The 27117-nt window shown below is 40.1% G+C and overlaps 1 protein-coding gene across 1 annotated transcript; it reads right to left on the reverse strand.

The window, feature by feature from the left end:
• Nucleotides 1-27053, reverse strand: slc16a2 (solute carrier family 16 member 2). The gene is made up of 7 exons (XM_031752229.2): nucleotides 26014-27053; nucleotides 13135-13279; nucleotides 12266-12758; nucleotides 10719-10862; nucleotides 8091-8319; nucleotides 5420-5685; nucleotides 1-5302 (listed from the first exon to the last, which is right to left on the reverse strand). Exons 1-6 carry the CDS (start codon nucleotides 26444-26446, stop codon nucleotides 5435-5437), a joined length of 1695 nt encoding a protein of 564 aa, XP_031608089.1. The 5' UTR covers nucleotides 26447-27053; the 3' UTR covers nucleotides 1-5302; nucleotides 5420-5434.
• Nucleotides 27054-27117: the final 64 nt, after the last annotated feature.

The raw sequence follows: 27117 nt of genomic DNA on the forward strand, positions 1-27117 counted from the left end.
TGAGTTGCAATATTACATCTTTATTATTGGTTTAATAGAAATAAAAAAAAATGTGCCTCTTTTGATACAGATTCAAAATTATGACAAAAAAAAATTCCATACATTTTTCTAGCAGCATGACTTAATCTCAGATCATGTGATGTCACTGGCCTTGTTTGATCATTTTGTAAAATGAATAAAACGGATAGATATATTTTTAAAAAAAGCTTCTTGTTTTTGTGCAAAAGTACAGCTTGTGTGAAACAGAAGGACAAAAGGTGGCAGCTTTAAGAAGTGAAGAGAGGCCATAGAGGTTTAACTGCAGGAACCTTGCTGGAGGTTAGAGAAGGAAGGTTAAGTAGATCCCTGTACTGAAATATGTAAGACTGTGAGGAGGTCTCAGCTGAGCATCACTGCAGAACTATACAGACAACGTACTGAATCAGTCAACAGTTTTAGCACACCTCTACTTTTCCAGTTATTGCTATTTACATCACATAATGTCTAAACCAGTGGTGTCAAATATAAGGCTCAAGGGCAGGGATAGGCACGCCAAGGACTCCAATCTGGCCCACTGCACAGCTTTGAAAAATGTGAAGGAGGACATGAATCATTTTTTAATTGTTTTACATCTTTTACTAATGATAAAGAACTCCCTCATGACCAAGTAAATAATACCCTAACAATTAAATAACAGAAAGTTCCTGTTGAAGCTGGCCCTCTGGGTCCTTTCGATGTTTGGCCGTCTCTAGAGAAATTGTTTGCATCTACTTTCAAAGCTAAGTTGAACTGCAACGCTACTGGAAATTATTTTCTTAATTCAGTTTTTGTTTCAATTTACTGCTTACCTTTGTACCATTTACGGTCAATAGACATTAAGTGCTTAAATCTCAATTAATACCTGGAAAATGGAGGGAGTGCTCGAAACGTTTGACCGTTAAGTGGAACATGGAAAGGTCTATACATTATGCATGTGCGACCAAAAGCACCTAAGAAAAAAAAATCCTGTAATATTGTGTTCTTCCTGGAAGGGATCCATAGTAATCTGCAAATCATGACTCAGCGTATAATATAGAGACCCTCAGCTATGCTTTAACACATACTATTTGTTTTAGATGTTACACAGTAAGCAGGGATTGAGGTCTGAAGAGCAGCAAAATGACACATTGCACAGCGGAATAACAAGGCTTGCTACTGCAAATGGTGAAGAAATGATGCTATTATTTTAAAAAAAATTAACTAAAGAAAAAGCAAGTAAATATGACACAGTATAATCACATTTAGTTTATCTGACCTGTATTTCTATGGGTTTTTGTAAGAATCAAACAACCAAGAAAGCACATAGGGAATCATGCTAGCTTTGTCTTTTCACGTGTACGTTAGAGTTTAATGTGCCTCTTTGAAGCTGCGACATGCATAGTGTGTCACAAGCAGCACAGGAGAAAAAGGTGAAGCTTTCTGGGGAACAGTGACAAGTCTGACAACAGCTCAAAACTTTCTAATAATACAAAGTATTTAAAAAGAAAACATTAAGTAAAACAAGTAGTAGTGTTAGTAGTACATACATAGTTTAGGTAAAGTAAAAGGGGCTCTACTGTAGGTTTAGCTGTTCCTGAACTACTACCGGCTACAGCTTTGAGTGCTACAGAGACAAATGCAACTTGTAGTCCAAGTAAGCATTCATTATTACAGTCTGACATGATCAGAATGAAATTAATGCAGTCTCATGAAGTGGACCACAAACCCAGTGATTCTGCATAGATCAAACGGCTTTGCTAAGCCAAGCAGACACCCTGTAACCATACACATTTTTCATTCATTTGGGTGTTCCGCCTTTATGTATTCCTTCAGAACCGGACACACAAACTAACTCAACAGTTCTCTTTCCAGTAGTATCACAAAAAAAATCTTATTTATGATTAATTTAAAAGAATTATAATAATATATGTCATTTTTCTGTATCTTAATCTACAGTAGGTTACAAAATAAGAAGCATTCAGCTGCTTCTGACCAGAAACTGGATGAAGCTGTTAAAAAATGAAAAATAATCAGTAGAAAAGTAGCACAGGTATATTTGAAAATGTTACGATTTTAATTCTGGTCTCAAATCTGGAAACAAATTCCGGTCACGAGTACAGCCGGGCTACCAGCTTTAGGTAAATGTAAGGCAGACAAGTTTTCACAATTTAGGTTTCTGCTGTGACTCAAATGTCTTGTTTTCGTCTTCAAAAGTGTGATTTGGAAAACACTAACACGATGCCAACATACTCAAAATTAAGAAAAAAGCAAAAATTGTATCTTCACAGTCAATGACATGCTAAAAACCGAAAAAAAAGAAAAGAAATCTATTACATTTTGTTTGGACGGATACAAATGGTGCATAAAGAAAAATCACTTTTCACAACTGGGGGTCACCCAAGAGGACATAATCTTGCGACATTAGCTTTATCTCACTTTTTTTTTTACCAGTCTGTGGAATATAAATGACACAGGCCCTTAGTTTGAGCAGCAGTAGAATTGACGCTGTACACAAAAAAGATTAGTTTATATAATAATATTTGCCTCATCAAATTTCATATTTACATATGGGTGGATGCACTCATATAAATATAAACCAACTCTATAAGGATGCTGAATTTGCACTTCTAGAAGCATCTCCTGAAATCATTTATAATACTTAATTACAAAATCTGTTGGGCAGCAGGTGACTCTTTTAATTAAATAAGAGAGTTTTTGCTTGGAGACTATAATATCATGTTAAACTGTTATTTTATATGGCTGGTGTAAACCCATCATTTTTAATTACCACCATATTTTTTTATTGGCCAGCAGCAGCTGCAAATTATGTAAACAACCGTTTGCACTGCCAGTAAAATCTAACAAAGCCTTAGACCTCAAACTAGAGACATGTGATTTTGCTTCCCAACATGCGCATATCATTATATAAACTGTTTATGTTCTTTTATTCCATCTTATTAAGTATATCTGACGATTAAATAACAGCATTTCTTCAGCTGCAGACAATTTCATGAAGAGAATTCGCGGTGAAGACAATGAGTGAATGTGTAGGAAGAGCGGGAATGCTGAGGACTGAAAACAACAGAGTAAACGGATACGAAGGCAGAGGATCTGTCAACTGTTTACGCACCAACTGTTTTGTGGTACCTAAACAGACACTCGTGAGGTTTTGGAGGAAGCGGGACTGACTGGCAGTTTTGTGGCTCTCGGACTGTAACAGAAAAAAAAGAAAAATCTCAACACAGAACAGCAACGTTATAAAATAATGGAGAATGTCAAAGTGTTCAACTGGATTGCTGAGGATTGTGTAATTACTGAGGTACAGGTGTATGTTTCCTATCCAGAACCACTTGTCCATATAAAAACTACACTCAGCAGTGAGGTTTGTGCAGCTTTTATGCTCTGATCTGTTGTCAAGCAGGAGCGGACTGAGTAATGGCAGTGAAAGCAAGGAGGGGAAACCAACAAAGAAACACCAGCTGAATGCCACGGCATTCCCCCCTTTGCGATTCAGTTATGCATAGAACCACGTAGTACTGTGTAACTCAAACAGCTGATTATTGCAGCTCTACTTCACGTCTGTTCGCTGAAGTCCGTCGTTCAGGAGAACCTGCAATCTAAAAGCGCAGAGGTAAGTGGTCCAAAGTGGTAAGTGGTAGTTACCACTACAGATTGTCCTCCCGAGGGAATACTGTATCTCAATAAGATTGCAACTTTGTCTCCTTTTTTCCATTTCTGCAAAAACAATGAGTGATGCCGTCGTAGTGATGCTAAATTAAAGCAGCAAACTGGCTGGATTATCTGTGAGACGGCCTGATGAGGGCTTGAGCCATTTGGCAGTTTTTAATCTCTCCCCCCTCTTTATCAACAGACCCCAACTTAGTTTCATATTAAATAAATGCCTCTAATATTAAATGGAGATTCACACACGCACAGGATGCATGACTGACATCATCCCTACCCTTAGTCCTACCCATCCAAACCAACACCCCAACCATAACCTTCTTGTAAACAATCCTTAGGCCGCATCATAACCTTTAAACAGGCAGAAAGGACGTGAAAACACGAGGGCTTGCCAATATGTCCTCGCTCAGTGGTCTAAAACTCAAACTAGTCCTTACTAAGATCACTAGGCAACCACACACACATACACTTTCAAACAAAATGCCTTTTGCAAAGTTGAATAAAGTCTATGTTTTTCACAGCCATTAAGTTCCCATAACAACTGCTTGACTCCAACTCTTTCCACACCTATAAAGCACAAAACTGTTGTCAGTTATTTTTCAAAGCTGTGTCGGACACAGTTAATTCAGATTTGTGTAGCACCCTGCTAAAAAAATTTAGTTTGGTGAGAAAAAAACATTAATGCTTTACAGACTCAGGAGGAAATACCCTCTATTAACTGTGGTGTTGAAAAGTCACTGACCCAACATTGAAAACTGGTAACAGGTCTAAAACACTAAGGTTCATTGCATATGAATCAGTGGAATCAACAGCTGCCACAATTACACACGTCCTCCTTGCAGGCAGACTGGTGAAAATTTTGCTGAAGTTTTAGACCGCGGGGTGTGAACACACAGTGCAGCCAGGGTCTAAAACTCATGTGCAGCTGAGCTGAGGTGGATTGTATCTGCTGGCTCATGTACTAGTAGAAATATCTGTTACCTCCTGTGACATGTACAACCAGTACGCATGCTTCTCTTCTAGCTGTCACAGCAGAAAACACAGGCAGAAGCGCAGAGCCGAATACAGCAAAGCTGCAAATCATTTAAGATATAACCGTGTTTAACTACTCAAACTAAATAAAACACATTGTGTTAAAAAGAAATCAAATGTCTGAGGTACAACATGAAGACATTTTGACTTTATCCCTTCACTAGTTGTTATTTTATATACCTCTTCATCTCAGAAGTAGGATCTAAAAACAAAAGTGTATCTTTTTTACAGCTTCAAAAGCTAAGGTAGCACGATTAAATGCTATAAAATCAGAAAAACTGCTTTTTAGTCTTCATTTAGTTCCTCTTGGAGGTATGTGTTACAACGATTCTAGATTAGACTACGTTGTGCTTTTCTGCTTTTATCCACCTCCGACGCTGATGTGCCCTCTTTACATCCACTCCGTGGCTTGTCGCCAGAGCATAGTCCACTTCTCTTCGCATTTAAAAAAAAAAAAAGAAAATAGCCAAAGAGGGGGGTCTTGGAGGGTTGCAGGTTAAAGATCAGCCAACAGGAAATCCACAGTTGAGACTTCTGGTTAGGTGGAGGGCAATTTATGGATGAGAAAAGGTGCTGGTGGGCTGAATCCCTGGGGAAAAACAGTATATGCAATATGTTTTAGAAGGAAGGAATATCTAGATGCTATTACATACATGTATGTTTTCACATACTCGAGCCATGCTTGACATATGTAAATATGTATAACCTTTGTATGACGCGATCAGATGTGTGTCTCTACATCAGTATAGCCGGGCAGGATGTCCCCATTGGAGCAGCTCTTGGGCTCCTCGGCCGGTGGGGCGCTGGGCAACATGTGGGCAGTTGTGGAGATCTCCTCTGGTGACGCCTGACCTCGCTGGAGCCTGTGGTGGATCAGGGGCACAAAGAACAGCACCACGCCCCCCACCATCGGAGGCACACCAGCCAGGGAGAAGGCCACTGTGTAATTCCCAAAATAGTCATGCAGGAGACCTGTGCAGCGGAGGTAAGGAGGCAAAATGCGAATGGAAAGATTAAAACATCTGCTTTGAATCAAGCATTCCCAGTTTGTTTATACTGTGTATACACACAGTGAAATAAATGCACACCCTCTTCCACATCCTGCAATGCATTTAAGCTATTCCGCTGCCTGGAAGATGGTGGACATCGCACACTAGCAAAGACCGGCCGTGTGTTGACAAAGGCAGTGAAGAAACAGATTCAGAATTACCAAACATTGACGTAAACAATGCAGGATTCAAACCATTTACAAACCAGGGTGTGCAAAGATTATATGAGGAAGGAAATCCACATTTGTTGGGCCTCAAGGACACATGAGAACAGAGCAGGGATTTTTTTTTTTTTAACTGCAGCTCTGGGCCTAGAAGACAATAAGCTTTGTCAAGCCTCTTAAAATGAAGGGTTCTTTAGTTTTTTGTTTGTCTGCTTGTAGGTTTTAATGCTAACTAAGCATTAGAATGAACAAACCGTTTTTAGGTTCCAGCTCTGTAGCATGGAAGTGGTATTAGTTTAACTCCCAACGATAAAGAAAATAAGCAATTTTCCAAAACAATAATAAGAGCAAAAGCATGTCAGTAATCCTAACACATCAGGAGTCTTGTCATAAGGGCCAACTTCATGAGCACCTAATAACAATTTATTTACGAATAAGTGAGATTATTCAGGTCTGAAAACATCTCTGCCAAATCCCTAAACGTCAGTCTGTCAACACTTGCTATGTACACATCCTATGCTAAAGAATACATGCTACACTCTCAGTACAGCAACAAAGCAAGGTTCATGGCATGACATGGCTTATGGGATTCTTCCTCCAGACAAACCTGTTCAGAGCAACACATGCTCGAAGTGACAATTCATACTATAAAGAGCCTAGCTGCCCTTATTTTGCATGCAAAACACATGTTTTTATGTATTATCTCCTACATCCATCCATTTCCTTATTCAGTGTCACAGAGGTGCTGAAACATATCCCAGATAGGTCTCCAGGCTATATCAGGGTTGTTTTTGTGGATTAAAGGGGCCCCAATATGCTCATTTCCAACTCCATGTTTTATCTTTGGACTCCACTAGAAAGCTTTGTATGTGTCACAAATCAAAATAATAATTATTTTTCTTATCATGAGGCCTGGTGCAGCCCCTCAGTTTTTCCTCTGACACAGTTCTTTGGTTCCAGTAACCATAAGTCAATATAAAAGACACTTTCTCTGCATGCAGGTCACAGTGTGCATTCTCAAGTAGTGCAATCTAATCTCTTAAAGTAACATCCCACCTGCACCGCGTGTTCATATTACGTTTTGGTGATACTGTTCGCTTAGAAAGGAGATAGAAAGCCAAGAAAGAAGGCTGTTCATTTTTGCAAAATTCACGGAATTTGACAGGAAAAATTCCTTATTTTCTGTCTTGTTTCCTGGCATTCTGGTCAATTGTGAAAAAAGACAAGTGCCCAAAATGAGAATAATATTTTGGGTCATTGAATAGAAAACATTAAAGATGTAACTGGATCTGCTATATCTTGATTATGAAAACAAGACTTTGCAAAAGAAATGGACACAGCAAGGCTACAACTAGCAGTTATTTCTTTTAATTGAACAATTTGCATACTGTCATAATGCCTGTTTTTGTTTAACCAACACTATAATAGAGGTGCATAATAATACGTTATTACAGTAAGATGGATTAATGGTTGAACCAGTATCACCACTGATATTGCTGGCATAGCTTTGGATATGTCATTGATCTATTTCAGTGCACTGCTGCCTCTAAAACTGCAATGTAAAACAAGAAGCTGTCATTAGGAAGTGATGGTTATTTTGAAAAATAAGTCTCTTTTAAGGAAATAAAAAAAACCCTGCCAGACAGCATGACTCTTCATTTGAAAAAATACATTTAGCATTTGACTTCTAAGAGTTTCAGTGTGCTGGCTGAGGCTACAAAGGCCAGGAAAAAGCTGTCAGGAAGTCAGAAAGTTGTGTAGTAAAAGCAGCTCTGGTATGTGTGAGAGGTAAAAGAGACTGTCGAGATAAAGTCAAAGGATGCCTGAGTCAGCAACGTGCTGCGACTAGTGTTCTTATGTATTATTTTTTTATTAGAGAGCTGGACAAAAGAAAAACAGATCGAGGATCAGTACTGTATGTACTTTTTCATGAACACAAAGGACAGGCAGTGGCTGGACATGAGCCCAACCATCTCTAAACACAAACCAGTGTATAATCTGTCCTGCTGTGCATTTGTCTTTCTCCCTTTACTAATTACATTGATTGTACCCAGGTCCAAGGTTTTTCTCTGCTAATATAATTCAGCTCGTTGTGCATCATTACTGCCAAATGATTGTGCTATGCAAAAAGAGGAAAACACACACACACACACACAGCACTTACCAGCGATAGGTGGACCCGCAGTCATAGGGATAGACATGAGGCCAAGAAGGTAACCTATAGCCTGCGAGGCCTGCATGGGCCCGACAAGCTCGAAAGCTATGGGAGCCATCATGGTGAGGAAGCATCCATCACACAGTCCCAGAAACACACACACAACCACCAGCCCGGCGAACACCGAGCACTGAGGAATCATCATGGACATCAAGCCAAGAGCAATGAAGGAGACCACCTGAAAAATACAGCAAGAACCCATAAACAAGCTTTGAATGTCTAAACATTGTAAATCTTTTAGACAGATGAATATGTGTTAAATGTAGTCAGTCAGTTGGCTCATATTGCTTTCTTTTTGCCTTTGTTCGTGCATGTAAATCTGGCCTCGGGCAGATATGGTTACGTGTGCTAGTGGACACACCCTCCATCTACTGGCTCCACCTACACATATTTATGTCAGGTAAATATGATTTGAGAGAAAAAAAAGCCAAGGTCTAGAAAGGTCTGCCAGAGAAATTGATCACGAACGATAAAAAGTCCTGATATGTTCTCATACATACTTTAAATATGCACAAAAAACAGTTCTGATATGAGTAACTCTTACCACTTGGCTCAATAACTCCTGTTGGTCCTTACTGTGAAATACTATTTAAGAATTTTTGAATTAATTTTTCAATCCAGGACTCTTTCGATGCCATATCACTCTCTTCTAACGTCTCCGTCAAGCTGAAGTTCAGCATCATAGTTACATTTACCGTGGTAATTCACCTGAGTGCACTGGTGCCATCATCAATCTGATTAATCAACTAAACGCTTATGGATTATGAAGAATATAAAACATATCAAGCTGTCTGTTCACTAAGTGTACAAAAAGCTGTTGTCTAACAATGCAAACTGATCACTGGGTCTACGGCATTAATGCTTTGAATGGCTGTTCTGTGTCACTTCAATGAGCCAAAGAGTGTTACTTTAAATCCCTTCACAACTGCAACAATGTGGAATTAAGCAATTAAAAACTGTGTTCAACACTTGGACAAAGAAAGATAATGGATTTCATTCTATAAAAGACTCTTGCATAACCAGACTCTTTAATATTCACCGCCACACTGTCAACAAATTCTTTACATGACTAATACTGCAAATGAAGCTTTAGAAATACCTTGTTTGATATGACAGACCAGCACATTTTAAGTATGCATGTCCCACAATTTCTAAGTTGTTTTTATATTTTAATTAATCTGTAACTCAGTGTCCCTTTGCTTAGTGAGGTGCTTGAATGAGTTTGCTGGTCAAAACAATGGATCCTTGTGTTTGCATTCAGCAGAAGCCGCACGTGCACCAGCAAGAAATGGCAACTCCTGTTTGTATTCACCGCACAAATTGCTCTCACGTCACTTTCGCCTATTTTCCAGGAACTGAATCGTCCCTGACATCATCCAGTCATGTAATTCCCCTGGTATTGGCAAGACTGCTTTTCATTCCAGAGAAACATAACGCCATTAAGCCATTAATAAAAATGAATTTCTAATTTCACCAAGGTAATAAAAAATAAATATTTTTGTAAAACTGGGCCTGACAAACAATGTCATTGATTACAGTTGTGTGAAAAAGTGTTTGCCCCTTTTCACGATTTTCTATTTTTTAATGTTTGTCACACTTAAATCATCACTCAAATCATCAAACAAATGTACATTAGACAAAGATAGCACAAGCAAACACAAAATGCAGTTTTTAAATGAATTATTACATAAATTAACTGTTGTATATCGCATCTTTGGAAAGCTGAGTTCTCAGCACTGATTACTGCCACACGTGTTCTCAATCAAGAAATCACTTAAATAGAACCTGCCTGACAAAATAAACAGTTGACCAAAAGATCATCAAAAGCCAGACACCATACTGCGATTCAAGGGAATTCGGGAACAAATGAGAATCAAAATAATTGAGATCTCCCAAGAGGTTATAAAGCCATTACTAAAGCTGTGTGACTCCAGCGAACCACAGTGAGAGCCATTATCCACCAATGGCAAAAACATGGAACAGTGGTGAACTTTCCCAGGACCAAAATTACCACAAGAACGCAGCGGCAATTCATCCAAGAGGTCATGAAAGACCCCAGAACAGCATCCAAAGAACTGCAGGCCCCACTTGCCTCAGTTAAGGTCAGTGTTCATGACTCCATAAGAAAGAGACTGGGCAAAAATGGCCTGCATGGCAGAGCTCCAAGATGAAAACCACTGCTAAGCATAAGGAACATAAAGGTTCATCTAGGTTTTGCCAGAAAACATCCCGATTATCCACAAGACTTTTGGGAAAATAGTCTGTGGACTGACGAGACAAAAGCTGAACTTTTTGGAAGGCATGTGTCCCGTTACATCTGGCATTTCAGGATAGTAACATCATACCAACAGTCAAATATGGTGGTGGTAGTGTGATGGTCTGGGACTGTTTGAGTTACCCTTACATAGGAAAAGCATAGAAAAAAGTGCTTGTGTGGGTGAATGAGGCAAATTGTATAAAAACCACTTTTTGACGGGCAAACTTACCACTGTGAAGTGAATTAGGTTTCCCAAAAACATACAAAACAGCAAAGAAAAGCAGTCTGCATAAATGTTAGAGCTTCAATATTGTCCTCACCTGCATGTAGACTTTCCGTAGACCAGGAATGAGGTCCCCGATCTTTCCAAAAGTGAGGCGTCCCACTCCTGATGAGGCTCCTATGCAAACAAGGAGCACCCACTCCTTTTCAGTCTCCTTGAACTGTTCTTTTACAAAATTAATCTGAGAGACACAATAACACAGAATCATTACTGTGGACACTGTTAGTCCGTAAATGTCCATCGTGTTACTGTGCTGCAAATAACGACAAAGATATTGTACAACGTGCTCATGAACCGTATTCTTCATTGCCGAGAAAACATTACACTCAGCATTTGTTGGAGTGGAATATTTCATCCTTCACCCCAAATCAACCTCAAACATTAACAAAATGTCCTCTTCAACAGACCTTTGGAACAGCGGAACAGGAAGACCGAACGCATATAGGTCAGAGCCTCCCACTCCCTTTAGCCGTGACCCCCAAATTAGATCCAAAACATGAAACCGCCCTCTGAAGTCTTTCCTGAACACGCTGGTCCTTGTGAAATATTTGCTCTGCTTTGAAGGTCTACATTCATCAATGGCCATAGGATAGGTATGTTTAGGGATACAGAGAGGCCATACAGGAGAGGTTTCCTGAGATGGTCGAGCCAATACAAAGACCGGGGCAGTGTTTACATCTGGGCCCGGGCCTGAAACAACAGGCCTGACAGAGGGAGGCCGGAGCTGGAACATCCGACATCTGGATAGAGGGAGATCAACTTCACAGCAACTTAACACTTCATCTTCATTTTTTACTATCTTACTATCACACACCAAATTCAACCAGAGTACAGACTTTGAAAGCATGCTTGAGTTTGTGGATGTAAACAAAATGGATAAATGCACTTCTTTTACTTTCGGCCTCTCTAGCTGAGTAGTGTAGTTAGTAAACCAAAAGTAAGTTACTGTCAAGCTCTTTGGCCTCAACATGACATATTTAAAATATAGATTTTTCCCTTTGGGCAACCCTTTTCAAAGGAAGAACATTTCCAGGGCAGATATGTAGACTTAAGCATAAAAAAAATTAAGAAGAGCACAATTAACTCCTGGCAACTGAGTGCTGCTACTCACAGCAGCTATTGTGACAAACTCTGTTATCCTTATTGAGAGGGACAAAGCCGATGTTCAGCCGCTGCTCATTTACTCAGCTGACATGCATTCAATTGCCCTCTTTTCGAAAAGCCTACAGAAGATGAATGGCACCAGACCGCCCACAGTGCAACAGTATGGCTCTGACATCAATCTCCCTCCCCCTCATTTCCAGTGTCAGCTGAGAAAAAGCATTTTTACATCAAACCCATGATTATGAACCCCACTGATCTCTAATGCTCTTTGTGTAAGCGTATAATATAAATAAAGAGTCGGAATGTTTTAACACAGCAGAAAAAACTGAAAGGCTGTTAACAGTTCTTTCTTTCTTCATATAATCTTTCATTTATCTATCACATAAAACCTGGGCTTATTGTAAATATTTATAAAGCAGCACCATTTAGAAACAATTACTTCTTTAAAAATATACATTCTTGACTATCTTATGTTCTTACTAGATGGATATATGGCACGAAATAGCCCAATACAGCTGTAGCCACTCCAAACGCCCACACTCGGTATGTGACGATGTGAAACACACGCAGATTGAAGTACTTCCTGATGGTGGTGATCGCCCTGCTCCACCTGCCTCCACCCTGAGCATCAGCTTGAGTTTGGGATTCGGCATGGTCGGGGCCTATTCCTTGGGGGCCCATGCCTCCCCCAGCAGGGAGCAGAGGCTTGAACGTTAGCGCCAGCAGAGCCTGGATCAGCATGAAGACACTGAGGATCTGGAATGTTCTGCTGAGGCCCAAAGGTTCCACCACCTCTTGGAGTAACACCGGAAGGCCCATAGAGAAGAGGCTGGCACCAGCTGTCACCACACCATTGGCCAGACCCAGGCGCTGGCGGAAGTAGTGACCCAGGATGACCAATGAGGGCTGGAAGGCAAAGGAGGAGCCGCAGCCAAACAATATGCCGTATGTGAAGTAGCGAAGGATCAAGGAACTACAATGAAAAAAAGGGGCATCAGGAAGAAAAACAAGCATAAAAATAATAATACATAAACCCAGTGTAGGTTGCCCACAGAAAACTATCACAGAGGACCACACGGGCTATCCAACCCACATGGGTTTTCTATGTGCAAGCTCACTCTGGGTTACCCACAGAATTTCCTCTTGGGAGCCCAACAGGGCAAAACTGCTACGGGCCCCACATGAGCTAGCCTACATCGGGCTCACATGGGTCTATGGCCAAGCTCACTGTGGTTTACCTACAAAATTTCCTCTTGGAGGCCTAAAAGGGCAAAACAGCTACGGGCTCTGATTTAGCATATTATTTTACATGGTTTCATGCGTGGACATCTCCGACAAACATGTCTTACTTTGCAAACGATGTACTGAGCAGTCCTATAAAAGCCAGCGCCGCCCCACTCACAGCCGTCTTCCTACAGCCAAAGTGGTCTGTGAACATGCTGACCACAGGTGAACAGAAGAAGATCATGCCCATGGCCAGGGCCCCAACCCAGGCTGGAGAGGAAGTTGAGAGAAGAAAGAATTCATCATCGGAAGCATGTGGAAATCTCAGGTGTTATACCTATCACCTAAAGTAAATAAAACACAGTGTTATATCTGTTTGTACACAAAGATCACAGTGTGTGCAGTCCTTGACCATTAAAACTTGTGGAAGTTATTGCATGAAAGTTAAAAAAGGCATTACTGAGCAACAACACGGCCTTCATGCACATATGCCTGCGCCTCTATGCAAATCTTTATGTTTTGTTTAAAGTTTTTGAGAGCTTGCAAGCTGTTTGCAAATGTCCCACCTGACCTCAGCAGCAGCCACGCTCAAAGTAAACATGTGTAGCATGTTGAGTCTTGCCTTTAAATGCCTCATACAGTAGGTATTAATTAACTCAGACAATAAGAATTTTGCCCACAAGATTTCCTGAAGCTTTGAAAAACTACAAAGCTTTGTACGCTGCACACTAGTTTTTTCTTCTCTGTCTTTGTGACTCTCTCACCACCTGATGTGATTTGCTATTAATATACATTTATATAACTCTACTCATTATTGTGTCTACACTCGCATCATGTAGATCAGACACTCCATAAGATTTCTCATGGTGATTAAGCAGATCAAAAAGTGAATCAAAGTGGATAGTTCTGGCCTGTAGAGCATGCAGTGTTAAAACATAACGAGGCAGATTTCTCTAGCAGAGACACCGCGTACCCTGCAGTACAAACAAACACATGTCTGGATCCAGTCTCTGAGGGAGCAAAGGTAGCTTTAATGTCTACCATGGTGTCTGGGCCTTGGGTCACACTGGTCCAACAGTCCAATAGAAATGAGACCAGAGAGACTACTAAACAGCCTGATGGCAGGATTTATCTACCTAAGCACACACACACGCACACATGCTGAGTTCAGAGTGAAACATGAGCTGTGCACCACTGTATAAATAGTCTTAAATGTGGACATTGGCCTAAACACTATGTACTACACTATACATGTATACATGTTCTGGTACACAGAGTACGATTAAAGCACGGGACTCTACTCGAGTCTTTCTACAGTTTATTCATTCAAATTAAATGGAAAAAAGGGGGGAGGGGGGGTCATATACCCAGCCATATAGGTGGAATCTACATCCTCAATAACAAGTTCAGTAGATTCAATATTATAATATATTAAATCCTTTTGATACACATTCACTAGTCACTTTGTTACCTTGCAGTGCTGGGTTACACTTAGAATCAACAAGGTGATGGAAACAGGATTTTGTTCCGTATTGACATCATAGCATCACACACTTGCTGCACATCCATAATGTGAATCTCCTGTTCCACCACCTCCCAAAGGTGCTCTAGTGGATTGTGATCTGGTGACTGTGGAGGCCATTTGAGTACAGTGGCAACAACACTGTCATGTACAAGAAACCAGCTTGAGATGATTTTATCTGTGGCATCCAGTCATAAAAAAATTGATATACTCATATCATAAATGAGTATATGATAAATGACCATCATAAATGGTCAGCTACAATACATAGGTAGGCTGTGATGCTTAAATTGTGCATTATTGGTACTAAGGAGCCCAAGAAAATATCACCCATAATATTGCACCACTACCAGCAACCTGAACCCCTATTACAAAGCAGGATGGATCTATGCTTTTGTGCTGTTTACACCAAATTCTGAGCCTACCATCAGAATCTTGCAGCAGAATTCAAGACTCATCAAACCAGACCAATATTTTTCCAGTCTTCTAGTATTTAGCTTTGGTAAGCCTGTGCCTCGGTTTCCTGTTCTTAGCTCACAGGAGTGGCACCCGGTGTGGCCAGTGGTTATTTGAGTTGCTGCTGCCTTTATATTAAAGTAATCTCTCCATTCTCCTCTGACATGTGCCATGTATATGGCCTTTTCACCCAGAGAACTGCCACCCTTTTTTTTCTCTTTCTAGAGACGGTTATGTGGGAAAATCCCAGTAGATTTCTGAAATACTCAGAATGGCCCTTCTGGAACAAGTAACAATGCTAGATTCAAAGTAGGAATTGTCACCAGAGCGGATGCTTAAAGTATTGTAAGCAAGCAATGAAATTGTGATTTTACACCGACAACTGCTAGCACTAATGGTTACATCATGTGTCTGTACTAACCAAGATTTAGATCTAAGCATGCTGCATCCTACCAAATGACGGAACTTCTATATTATCAAACCTTCTGAAAGCAAAAGCAAAAAAAATAAAATAAATTTCAATATTCGAGATCCTCAAACTGTTGCATAGCGGTATTTTTTATCAGTGAAAAAAATGCAATTTATAACAAAAGTGAAATTTTGTGCAGTGCAATCTGCATTAGGTGTATTTATATATATTTATTTTAATGAGTAAGAGTCACACTGATTGTTCAAACTGAGTTCAAACTGTCTGCATTATGATGTTTAAATTATGCATGCAGAGGTGGAAAGACTTTTTCCAGTCCAGTCAAATTCTAGATAGCATACTTTGAGGAATTTGCAAGTAGTGAGAAATAAAAACATGAAAACAGTGCCCTTTAATTACCTAACAGTGTGAACTGGCTGGTAGTTATGAGTGCTTCTATTGCTGAATTAAACTCACTGCATTTCCTCAGCTTCAGATATTATTTCTTACTGATGTAGTTCCTAAGACCACTTAAGCTACCACCTGTAACACTTTTCCTTTTTTCTGTTCAATACTAGATGTCCAGCTGGTTTGTCTGGAAAATACCACAGGCTCTTAACTTAATCTCACCAATCTCAGCTAGTGATTGCGGCGTTCCCATCTGGACATGCACTGCTGCTAGCATGCTGTTTCTTGCAGACTCATTCTTGGAAAGCCCAAAACTGACACAGAGATGTAAAGTGTTTTATAACACTCAAATTGGTCAGTTTTGCATTATAATGTAGTTCCAGTATTGCTTTTTTTTAATAGAGCTAGCACATGCAGTGCTGGTATTGCACCAATAACAGTGTGGACATGACAAACCAAAAGGTCCGATGTGAAATCAGAGGGTCAAAACAACAGGCCCGTGTCACATTGCCTTACAGCATACTCTATATTCTGGCCAGCCCCACAACAAAGCCCCATTTCCCTGTGTCCTGACACAACAACTGAGTGCACTGTGCTCATTAGAGGGGATTAGGTCCAAACACTTTCAAACAAAAGCAAAAGAACACAGTGAGGGAGACTGGAGCCAAATGAAAAGATGTCTGTTTGTGTGGGGTAGCAGAGAAGGGGCTTAACAAGCTTCCATCTCTTAATGTGATAGATGAAGTCTGACAAGAAGCAGCAGAGTCTATAGGACCCATATGCATGGTAGAGTAAGAACACTTAAGGCAAAAAATGCTGTTGGGTTTTATATAAGAAGTTTATGTAAGACTAATGAGTTTAGCATGCTTTATGCTAAGCAGTAATATATGCATGCAAGACAACAGTGTGGATTTCTTCTATGTGTTATGTAATTAAAATATATATTTATATAACTGTTTCTTCTCTGATCTGTGTCACGTGTAGCCATCCTAGACAACCATATATATGACAGCTAAAGGTACACTAAAACTAAGTCATTCATATCACAGAGGTCCTGTTACTCCATTCATAACAAAGCCGAAATTTAACCAGGCATTAAATTACCCACACTGCAGTTACTAAATTATTAGGTTCACAGATCCTTTTTTATGAGCAGCTGTAGTGCAATGAGAAACTGACACTATTTTGTTGTCCACAGCACCAGATTTGAAATGAAATAATGAGGTTTAACTGCCAACTTTCAGTCTTAATTTGAGAATATCAGCATTCATATCAAATGACTAGAGTAGGAATAATAGGTCATTAGTTCCCTTGTTTAAGGGGGCAGAAAGTAAGACACTTTGAAGGGAAACTGCTCAGAATGTGGTCTGTGGGTTTTCCAGAATAACAAAGACACGGTCCTTAGAAAGATCTCTTGCTCTTGTTTTTGTTTTCATTGCTTTGAGAAGCACCAATGAAATTTTCTTTCACTTCCAATGTATCCAGCGGTGTATGAAACCATCCGCTTAGACGTCGGCGAATGCAGCGCACTGCTGCTTTCACCTCAAAATTATTGTTTCTGAGCCAGTGAGCCCAAACAATCAAAAACACATCTGTTCAAATGCTTTCTGATGCTATTTTCCACGGCTGACGCAGACGCGGGGAAATACTCCTGAACCTAAACAATGCATCATACTGTTTCTGAGAGCGCCTTGGGAACGTACTCCTAAAGAAACAATAGTCATACGTATTTTTGTCCCTCAAGGTAACATAAAATGCTCTTAGCAGGTGCTGTGGCAACATAATCAACTGAAAAACACAAATACATTGCTTTTACACCGCTACGATCCAGGAGTGTTCTTTTGCACAAAAAGAAGTTTAAATGAGGAGCCGACTCTGACATTAAAGATTTCTGGTATTTTGCTAATGAAAAGAACTGTTAGGAAAAATTAGATCGGAATATGTACGAGTAATCCGTATGATCTAGCTCAGGCTTCAAACTGCTCCAAACGCACAGATTCAGAGCATTTTTTCCTACTCTTTTATCTATATGATGAGAGCACATATCCCTAATACGGTCAGTCAGTCAATCATGAGAAGTTTGGCTTGAAAGAAGCTAAAACTTCTTGGTTCAGGCAGCGGACAAACTCAGAAGCCGCACCAACGTCCAGTATTAGATCAAACATGTTGTTTTTTTTAACTGTGAATCATCCACAAATACTACAGTAGAGTGCAAGAACACACTATGAAGATGAAGATGAGCATAAAAGTCATCTTTAAATCAGTCCTTTTTATCTTATAATAATTAATACCATACCAAGTTAAAGGTTAAAGTCCATAAGAAGGACAGAATATTCATTTTAAAGCATGAGAAAACACTGCTTGTATCAAATGGCAACATAACACTGAAATCTAATAAAGACAGTAGAATGATAAGGATGTTGTGTTAGCAAAAATATAGAAAGTACAACAGGTGAGGCGACACAGTTCGCAAAGGCTTTCTAGCAGAAGGCATGTGGAGGACCATCTGTCACAGATCAACCAGGAGTGTCTTCAAACAGCTCAGGCTCAGACCAAAAATGAGCTCTGACAGCAAAGCTATCGGGATGCTCCTTGAGTTGTTTGCTCGGTACCACTCAGAGGAAAATCAACCATTCCCTCTGTTTACTAATCATATCATATTTCAGGCTGAGAGTAAGTGCAAACTGCTTGTGTTGACACTATTAATAAAGCTGAAAGGGGTAACCCTTTTTATTTTTTTATTGGATGTGTTTTGCAGAGATTATACTATGTCATGTGTCGGCGTAGTAGCACAACTGAATTGAATTGGATTGAACTGAAATGATAGTTTCTGCAACAACATCTATAAACAGATGCGTTTTGGTATTGAGGGCACACTGATGTCCTAGCGGTCAGGGTGCATACCCCATAGGCTAAAATGCACTCAGAGGAAGGGTCCCCAGCCAAACACTTGATTAAATGCACCTCATCCTGTCTATCTAAATACAGGAAAAAATACCTAAAAACTAACCAAAATCAACGAATAACAGTCCAATTCCTCTTTTTACACCTCTTTATATACCTTTTTATAAGCACATGGAGCTTCAAGAAACTTTTTCCAACCTGAACCCATTCCACTGCCCACTGGAATGCTAAAAATGCCTCAGTGCACCCTGATCTGCCAACCTGAGATTTCCAGCTGCCCTGGGAGATGCTGGAGAAATCTGGAGCAGGGGAAAAACAATAATGCACTACCTACCAAGAGCACAGCCCTACGTTAATGATTTAAGACGTGTTCTTGGCAACGCTTCCAGACAGAATATGGTGTTACTTCACTTGTTTTTGATGTTTTTGAGAAAATCCAACAATGATTATTAAGCACATCTAAAATAATGAACAACTAGATTCTGGCCAATAAAGAAGCACAGAGGGAAACCTGGAATCATTGTTTTGAAGGTTTCCCCAGTTTCTGTGTATTACAACCACTGTGTATACAGATGTTATAAGCATATGTTGGACTTCATTCTTCACCAATGTCTCCTTAATGTTCTGTTAAAGGCTTTTTAACATTAGAAAGACTTTAAATAAAGACGCCATTGTTGCCTTTAAGCAATGAATCAATGAGTTTAAAGTAAAACAGAGTTTAAAAGTTATTTTTTTACCTGACTGCTAACGGTGGCCAAGATAAATAAGGCACAACAAGGTCACACAAAGAAAACAGAGATATGATCAAGCACCACTCCATATTTGGAAGACAGCTTTCGGCAGTTTAGTAAAACATCTTTAACGCCTCTCAGTCGCTGACTAGTTTTGGCTTGTGTATATAGTTATTCCTAACTATATACTGTTAGCATGCAGCGAATGAGTGCTTTTAATCTTTAGATATTTTTCTTTTCTCCTGCTTTCCTAGGTCCAGGCCAGTGAGTGTGAATGTCCCTGTTATTTCAGTATTCTCAGAGTTTTCAACACTTAGAGTTATGAATGCATAAACATTGTGAAGTTTGACTTAAAAAGGTTCTCCTTTGCCTGCAGCATTACTAATGGAGCCTATCTTGCAGACGCTTGTCTCAAAGTGTCACGGTTCTGGGTCCGTCGGACCCAGTATTTTGAGTTTATTATGTTTTGGTTTACTTTTGCATCATGGATTATTCTTTATGTTTCTCTGGTACTTTGTGTTTCAGTTATCTTGGTGTTTTGGATTGTTTTCTCATTCTCTTGTGGTGGTGGTGATGATGGTTATTATTAGAGTTCATGTTTCTGTTTATTCCGTGCTTTAGGATTTGTGGTTTCATGTATTGTTTGAGTTCCATGTGGTATTTTCTGTCTCTCAGTGTTAAGTCTGCGTGCTTGTTCAGTAATTCATGTTTCCCGTTTTATTGTGAAAGTCTTTGTCTTATGTTAGTGTGTGCAGCTTGGTTCCCCCGTCTCGTTAGCTCTGATCTCTCCCAGCTGTGTCTCCCTTCCGTTGCCCATTCCCTCATTACTACCCTGTGTATTTAAGCCCTGTGTTTTCCTCAACCCGGTGTCGCGTCGTACCATCAGACTATGCCTGTGTGTTTCCATGTTAGTGTTCAGTACTCGCTACCATTGCTCAGTTTATGTTTTGTTTTCGTGCCAGCAATAAAGCTGAGGTTTAAGTTACAATTCAGTGTCTGAGTCCTGCGATTGGATCCACCTCTCCATCCGCCTGCACACAGAGCCCTGACACAAAGTCTTTGAACCAGGAACAAAACATTGAGAGTAATTTTTTTAAATGGACCCAAGAAATCCATTAAATTAAGAGATATATAAAGCCAAAAATCAGACTGCAGGTGACAGGGCAATTAATTTTCTTCTAGTAAAAAGGAATACACTTTTTAAGCTTTTGTGGGGCACAATTTTAGCAGTTCTTATTAATAATAATAAGGGGAGGAACAGTTGAAATGTAATGAAAGAAAACTAGTGTGTCCCCTACTTTTATCCAACAGCAGGCCCTCTACACTTACTCTGGATAAATAGCAAATTGCTAAACACGTAACCTTGTTCTACGCAAACAGCTGATCAATAGTCAAGATGAGATAAACCCAGTAATTGTTTGATCTGTCTGACTGAGCTATCCGCCGCATAATTAGCACAGATACTGCTCCACTCATTTTGGCTTCAATCCTATCAGTGTGACAGGACCAGGTAAGCTGTTTATCCAGACTGGCACCTAAAAGCTGGACCTGCCCTGAAGTCGTATCCAGACAAGACACCAGCTTGTCTGTAAGCACTGCAACATAAGGAAGTAATCATTTCCTGATTGGCAGAGCTATGTTGGCATTTCGAGTTTTTATCTTAAAATCTTGACTTAATAACTCGAATTTCAAAGAATAACAAAGGATCAAACCACACTTTGAACTTTGGAGGTGAACCCACTCCACTTCTGTTTTTTGGTTGTATTTGTTAAGTTTTAATACTGCTAGGCTAGTAGTTAGCGAGTGTTTTAGACACTGTCAGTCTCTTCCATGAAAATTAGGAGGGACCAGCTATCTGCTAGCAACCAAAGCGATTGCAAGGAATTTTTTGATACAGTTATCAATTCAATCAGTTTCATACGGAAGAGGGCCACTGGGGAAAAAAATAAAAAGTGGGCACATGTTTTTTTTCTTCTTTTCCAGAATTCTGAGATTAAAGTCAGAATTCTGAGAAAAAAGTCAGAATTCTGAGATTAAAGTCAGAATTCTGAGAAAAAAGTCAGAATTCTGAGATTAAAGTCAGAATTCAGAATTCTGACTTTAAAGTCAGAATTCTGAGATTAAAGTCAGAATTCTGACTTTTTTCTCAGAATTCTGAGAAAAATTAAAGTCAGAATTCTGAGAAAAAAGTCAGAATTCTGACTTTAATCTCAGAATTCTGACTTTTTTCTCAGAATTCTGACTTTAATCTCAGAATTCTGACTTTTTTCTCAGAATTCTGACTTTAATTTCAGAATTCTGACTTTTTTCTCAGAATTCTGACTTTAATCTCAGAATTCTGACTTTTTTCTCAGAATTCTGACTTTAATTTCAGAATTCTGACTTTTTTCTCAGAATTCTTTAATCTCAGAATTTTTCTCAGAATTCTGACTTTTTTCTCAGAATTCTGACTTTAATCTCAGAATTCTGGAAAAAAAGAAAAAAAAAGACGTGCCCACTTTTTTTTTTTCCAGTGGCCCTAATCCTCTTCCGTAGTTTCAGCTGACCACTGTCACTTCAAAAATTCCAGGAACACACATTTTTCCCTAGCAACCAGAGGTTTCTGGGGAATGCCGCCCAGTCTCTATCCCTTTGTGTCTGCAGGCTTAGCTGAATAACTGTTAAATAACTGAGCCACCAGTATCTACACTGAAAATGTAAGCTTTAAGGTACTTCAGTTACAGTTCATTGTTCCTTATACTGAAATCAGCACGTCAAGCAAGAAAGCGCCACCATTTTTTCTTTTACATCTAGCGGTTCATCTAACGAGTCATCAGTTTTCTATGCTAAGACAGTAAATGTTGAGCTGCCGTCAAGGCCAGTGATAGAAAAATAACAGTTACCTCCTATAAAGGCTAAAACCGTTGGCTATGAGGGAAAATCGTTTCTTTCAGACTAGTTAATAATGTTCAAAAGTGAGATTGGCTATAATCCTTATTCATTTACCATCAAGGTTATGTAGTCCATTTGTGCAGAGAAACAAGATTTAACCTCCTCTATTTGTATTGCTTTCAAGTAAAGTCTAAAATCTTTTAAATTTCTTGATAAATTCTTCAGTCGGTTCAACAAATAGTTTGCTATCCAATTTATTCGTGTCGTGGCTTTTATTGATTTCCATTAAAAAAACAGTTTCTTTACATATTTTCTATGAGTTTTGACAGAGTTAGATGCCTAATATGTCAGTAAAAGTATTCTATAGTACACTCCTATCATGCTTTAGTTAATTGAGCTTGTGTTTTCAATCTTTGGAGATTTAGTTTCTAACAATGACAGCATTTATTCTGTTATTCTCTCTCAGTTTCATTGCAGCGTGCTTCATTTAGTTCAGCTCCACATCAAGCCACAGGGCTAAAGCACACCTCACAATAGGTTAGTGAGTTTTCTTATGGGTGCATGCTTGTCAAGATATCCAGGAACAAGCATAATGCAATTTCTGAATCTTTCACGCAGTGTGTTCTTTTCCCCTGTGAATTTTTTACATCATAAGTCTTTGAAGCAGAATCTGTGACCTTAATCACGTTAATGATTGCTATTATATTATGCTTACTAGATCCATTAGTGTGCCATTAGTGTAGATGTGGTCAGTGCATGAGGCAAACATGGCTCTAGACATGCCAGAGCTCACTGTGGTAGGAATGATAAATATCTGAGTTAAATCACTCGCATTCTTTGTAATCTCTCTTTAAGAGCGCACATTCACATTCACTGCATTTCTCTCTGTTGATGTGTAGATTTGGGAAGCACTGCACATTCATTTGATGTAATGTAGGTGACTCTGAAGCCAACGGGCTTCTGCGACCGGATCAGATGTTTTCTGACGTTCACAGAGATACCATAACCTGCTAGTATAGTTACTACAGAGTCTTTAAGTATGCTTTTAAGAGAATAAAGTGCACAACGCTCAGTAAGTTAACCAACTTTACGCTTATAGACAAGCAGAACATGATGAGCTCCTTTTTTTTCTCATCGCAATTTTCCTCCTGCTCCGTTTCACGGTGGCACATAGATGGAAATAGTTTCAGGCTTCAATGAAAAATTAATTCCTCGCTCACTCAGTCCCTTTCTTCTGCCCCTTCACACACATTCCCTCTTTGCCAACTCTGCTGCAGCTGAAACAGTGCCGGCTGCATTTTGAACTTTTCTCCCACATTCGGCGCAGCCACGTTCAGTCGCGCACCACCTGACAGGGGGCTCACCCCTCGCTGATTATGAAAGCAGCACTCTTTTTCCTCTCTCTCTCTCTCTCCTTTCATTTTCAAAAGAAAAGGTGTGCTGGGCGCGTGCACTCACTTCACAAGTTTACCAACATTTTTGTGGTAACAAACGGAAAAAATGACTAAAGGTGTCATGCTGTAATCATGGAGGAAATCATCACCATATGTGACTCATAACCCACACACACCTCGCCATCATTAAGAATTTAAAGAACCTACTGTTCTGAACACCTACTTCGATACTGCTGGTGATTCTGAAACTCACTTGTTTACTCCTCAAGGTTTATGAAAGAGCTCCGCAAGCCCTAAAGGTGGTCTCCAAGTATGATTTCACCATATCCAGCCTTTCTTATCCCTTGTGCTTTTTTCTATTGAGCAGTCTGACATCTTTTAAAATGTTCTACACGTGTGAGTTTAGACTGGATGTCTCAAAGAAGCCTTTAAAATCATAGCTATTGTAGCTAAGCTCTTCCCCTGTGTTTTTTCTTGCAGCTGAGGTAAAAAGGTCAGGTCTCAGCCTACTCACTTAATCTTTATGAGCTCAACCCAGAATTAAATCCAAGAAAATGCTGGAGACGAAATCCTAAATATGTCAAAAAATGGGGGGGAGGGAATATAAACACCTCGTATAAAATTCCATCAGCTTCTTTTATTAAATAGGATGTCTTTCCTATACTCCCCCGCTCCTTATTGCGTTTACACTGATAACAATAATAAAGGTTCACATTTGTTCCAGCAAACAGCATTAGAGCCATAATCCCTTCCCACATCATGATCTTAACTTTTGCTTGTGATTGCAGGACCTGACGAGGATTTTAGGAAAAACATCCACTCCTGTTACATGATTCCCGTGCTCAAAACATTTCTCTGTATGGATCAGCACCCTGTAGCAGCAGCTTTCACGGTTTTCAAACTGAGGAAGGGGAGGAGGAGGAGGAGAAAGAAAGGAAGGAGGGTCCCTTTCTTCTTCTCCCAAACAAGAATTCCCATGATTACTCATTTAGTCAGTATTTGTTAACAAGATTAACAAGCACAAAGCTAGAAGCCACGGTTACCCAGAAGCCCAGAGCTTCATTAGCAATAAATTGGACGCTGACTTTGTGAACTCATTGAAGAACAGAAATGTTTCCACTGGAGTTGCAGGCACAAGAAAATGTCAGATTCCTGCAAACAATTGGTTTAGCACCAGTAAAAGGGGGGAAAAGCCTTGCCCCATTGTTTCTGGGGACTAATTTATCTGCAACAACAAGACTGAGCTGTCACATTCCTGTAAATTAACATCAGTGATTTCTTTATTAAGATTGATATCCTTGACTGCTTTGTATAGTGGCTTTCTCGTTGGAGGGAGCTGAGCGCAATCAGTAAATAAGGATAGAGAAATAGGCTGAACATTTAGTAATGAAAGCATACGATCCTAAACACAATGATTGAAATGGGAGAAGTGGGTAGGGTAATGATGTGACTCTAATAATAACTACCTGTTAGATTTTATTAAATACTAGAAGCAGCAGCAATATCCCTGTATTTATATATCTATCTCAGGATTTTTATCACTAGTCATGAGCATCTTGGGGACACTAACAAGTCTTTCCATACTGATCTAGCAATGCATGGGTGTATCAACCAATATCAGCCTTGCTAACTGCTATTATCGGTCTACTAAATGGATTACATATACCGTCCTGGCCAATATTTAATAAGACAGCTTTGTTATGGCTAAATGTTCAAAGATATTGTGATAAACAGCTTAAAGTTTCTGTCTTTGTTTGTTTGTTGGGAACCAAGAGAGGAATAAATAACAAGAAAACTGGCAAACTGTGTTGTGGATAAACAGAATAGCCTTAATGAATAGTTAACAAGTGCCTACGGTGCTTTTTCAGTTAAGTGCCTGTAACTCATTAGAATGCTGGAGCTTTGCAAAACAAGAAACTCCAACCGGATGTAAGGACTGATTTCAGAGTAGGTGAAGAAAAGAATAATTAAAACATAAGAATACAGTAATGAGAATACTTTACAGTGCTGGTGGGGCACTTGTTTTATTCATTACTGTGTTTAGTGTCCTACTGGGAATTCAAGTTATTCCACTTATACAAACCAACATACTGTAAATTAATATAAAGTTGATGTTACATGTTTATTATAGTAATTGTGCTTTAACGCTTTAAAGTCCACAGCTCTAATTTCCACTTTTTTACAAATGTTTCTATAATTATAAACCAAATGTGCATTAAGAACTTTACTCCTGTCCACCAGCTCACCTGTGGCTTCATCTACAGCTCACCTGGGCAGAGAGATACTGCTTGAGTAGTACTGTACTTACTCACCCACTTTGAACTGGGATGTTTGGTCTAAAGGGTCTGTGTGCTCCTTCACCAGCATCATGTGAAGGATGCCGAAGGAGTTGTGAATCCCGAAGATCGACCCGTTGCACCAGGTTGCAGCAAAAACCACCAGCCAGCCAGCAAAACCACCTTCGGGTGGGACGAAGCCAGCTCCGTGGCCGGGATTCTCTACCTGCACCCCCGCCTCGAAGTCCGAACCCGGCGTGAGTGGTGGCTTGCACCCGGTCTCGACCAGCTGCGTATTGCTGTCCTCCTTCACGATTTTACTCTCGCTGCTGTCCGCCTGGTCATCCTTTCTCTTGTCTGGGTCTTGAGGGGCATCCCTCTGCTCCATCTGAGGACCCGGAGCCGGCTGTTGCGTCCGGGACTCTCCGCCGGACGGCTGCGCTTGGTTGTCTAGCCCGTTGGTCCCCATGCTGTCTGGTCTGGCGGAGAGGTTACTGTGGGCTTTTGGCGCACATGCATGAGATATAGGTCACTGACATAAGAGCACCGATTTGAATAACAGCTTTGATTGGTTATCTGTCAAACGTGAAAGACGGATGGTGTTTTTCCTGGCACACAAGCTTCCTACACGCTGCTCGCAGCCCAAGTCTGAGCGTCAACTTCAGCGAATAAACTCCAACCTGCAAACGTAGCGTGTGTCATTCTGGCCGGAGGTCTGTATTTCCAGGAATTAGCTCGCACCGCCTATCCTTCCTTTTAATGCAAGCCTGCCTAACCGCCTATACAGACTAATACCATGTATTTACTTGTGTTGGCTCGTCTCCTCGGTGCCGAAAGAGGATCATCAACCTGCGAAAACGTCCGCTCCGCCTCGACTCCGTGTAGACCCGTCGCGCAGTCCCCGCACGGTCACCAACATCTCCCGGTGTTAAAAGCAAGAATTAGACGGTTCTTATTATCTTTACAAGGTGGAAATGTAACGTAGGCCTGTGCATTTCCCGTAGGCTGTATCGGCTCTCAAGTGTCAACACAAACCGAGCCGTCATTCAGCAAATCTACACCCCCCTCCTCCTCCGCCTCCTTTCCCCGGCGGATGGACAGTTAGAGCCAATGGTGGAGCTTCAGTACAGTTACAGTAGA

Source organism: Oreochromis aureus, linkage group 2, assembly GCF_013358895.1.
Source record: "Oreochromis aureus strain Israel breed Guangdong linkage group 2, ZZ_aureus, whole genome shotgun sequence".
NCBI lineage: Eukaryota > Metazoa > Chordata > Actinopteri > Cichliformes > Cichlidae > Oreochromis > Oreochromis aureus.

What these genes read in the sequence shown, in the direction of transcription:
- slc16a2 (XM_031752229.2), bottom strand. Translation starts at nt 26,446, where the DNA reads ATGGGGACCAACGGGCTAGACAACCAAGCGCAGCCGTCCGGCGGAGAG. An exon ending in AACATCCCAGTTCAAAGTGG is followed by an intron (nt 13,280 to 26,013) that starts GTGAGTAAGTAC and finishes CTTCCTCTCCAG; the next exon opens with CCTGGGTTGGGGCCCTGGCC. An exon ending in TGCGGGTCCACCTATCGCTG is followed by an intron (nt 5,686 to 8,090) that starts GTAAGTGCTGTG and finishes TCCGCTGCACAG; the next exon opens with GTCTCCTGCATGACTATTTT.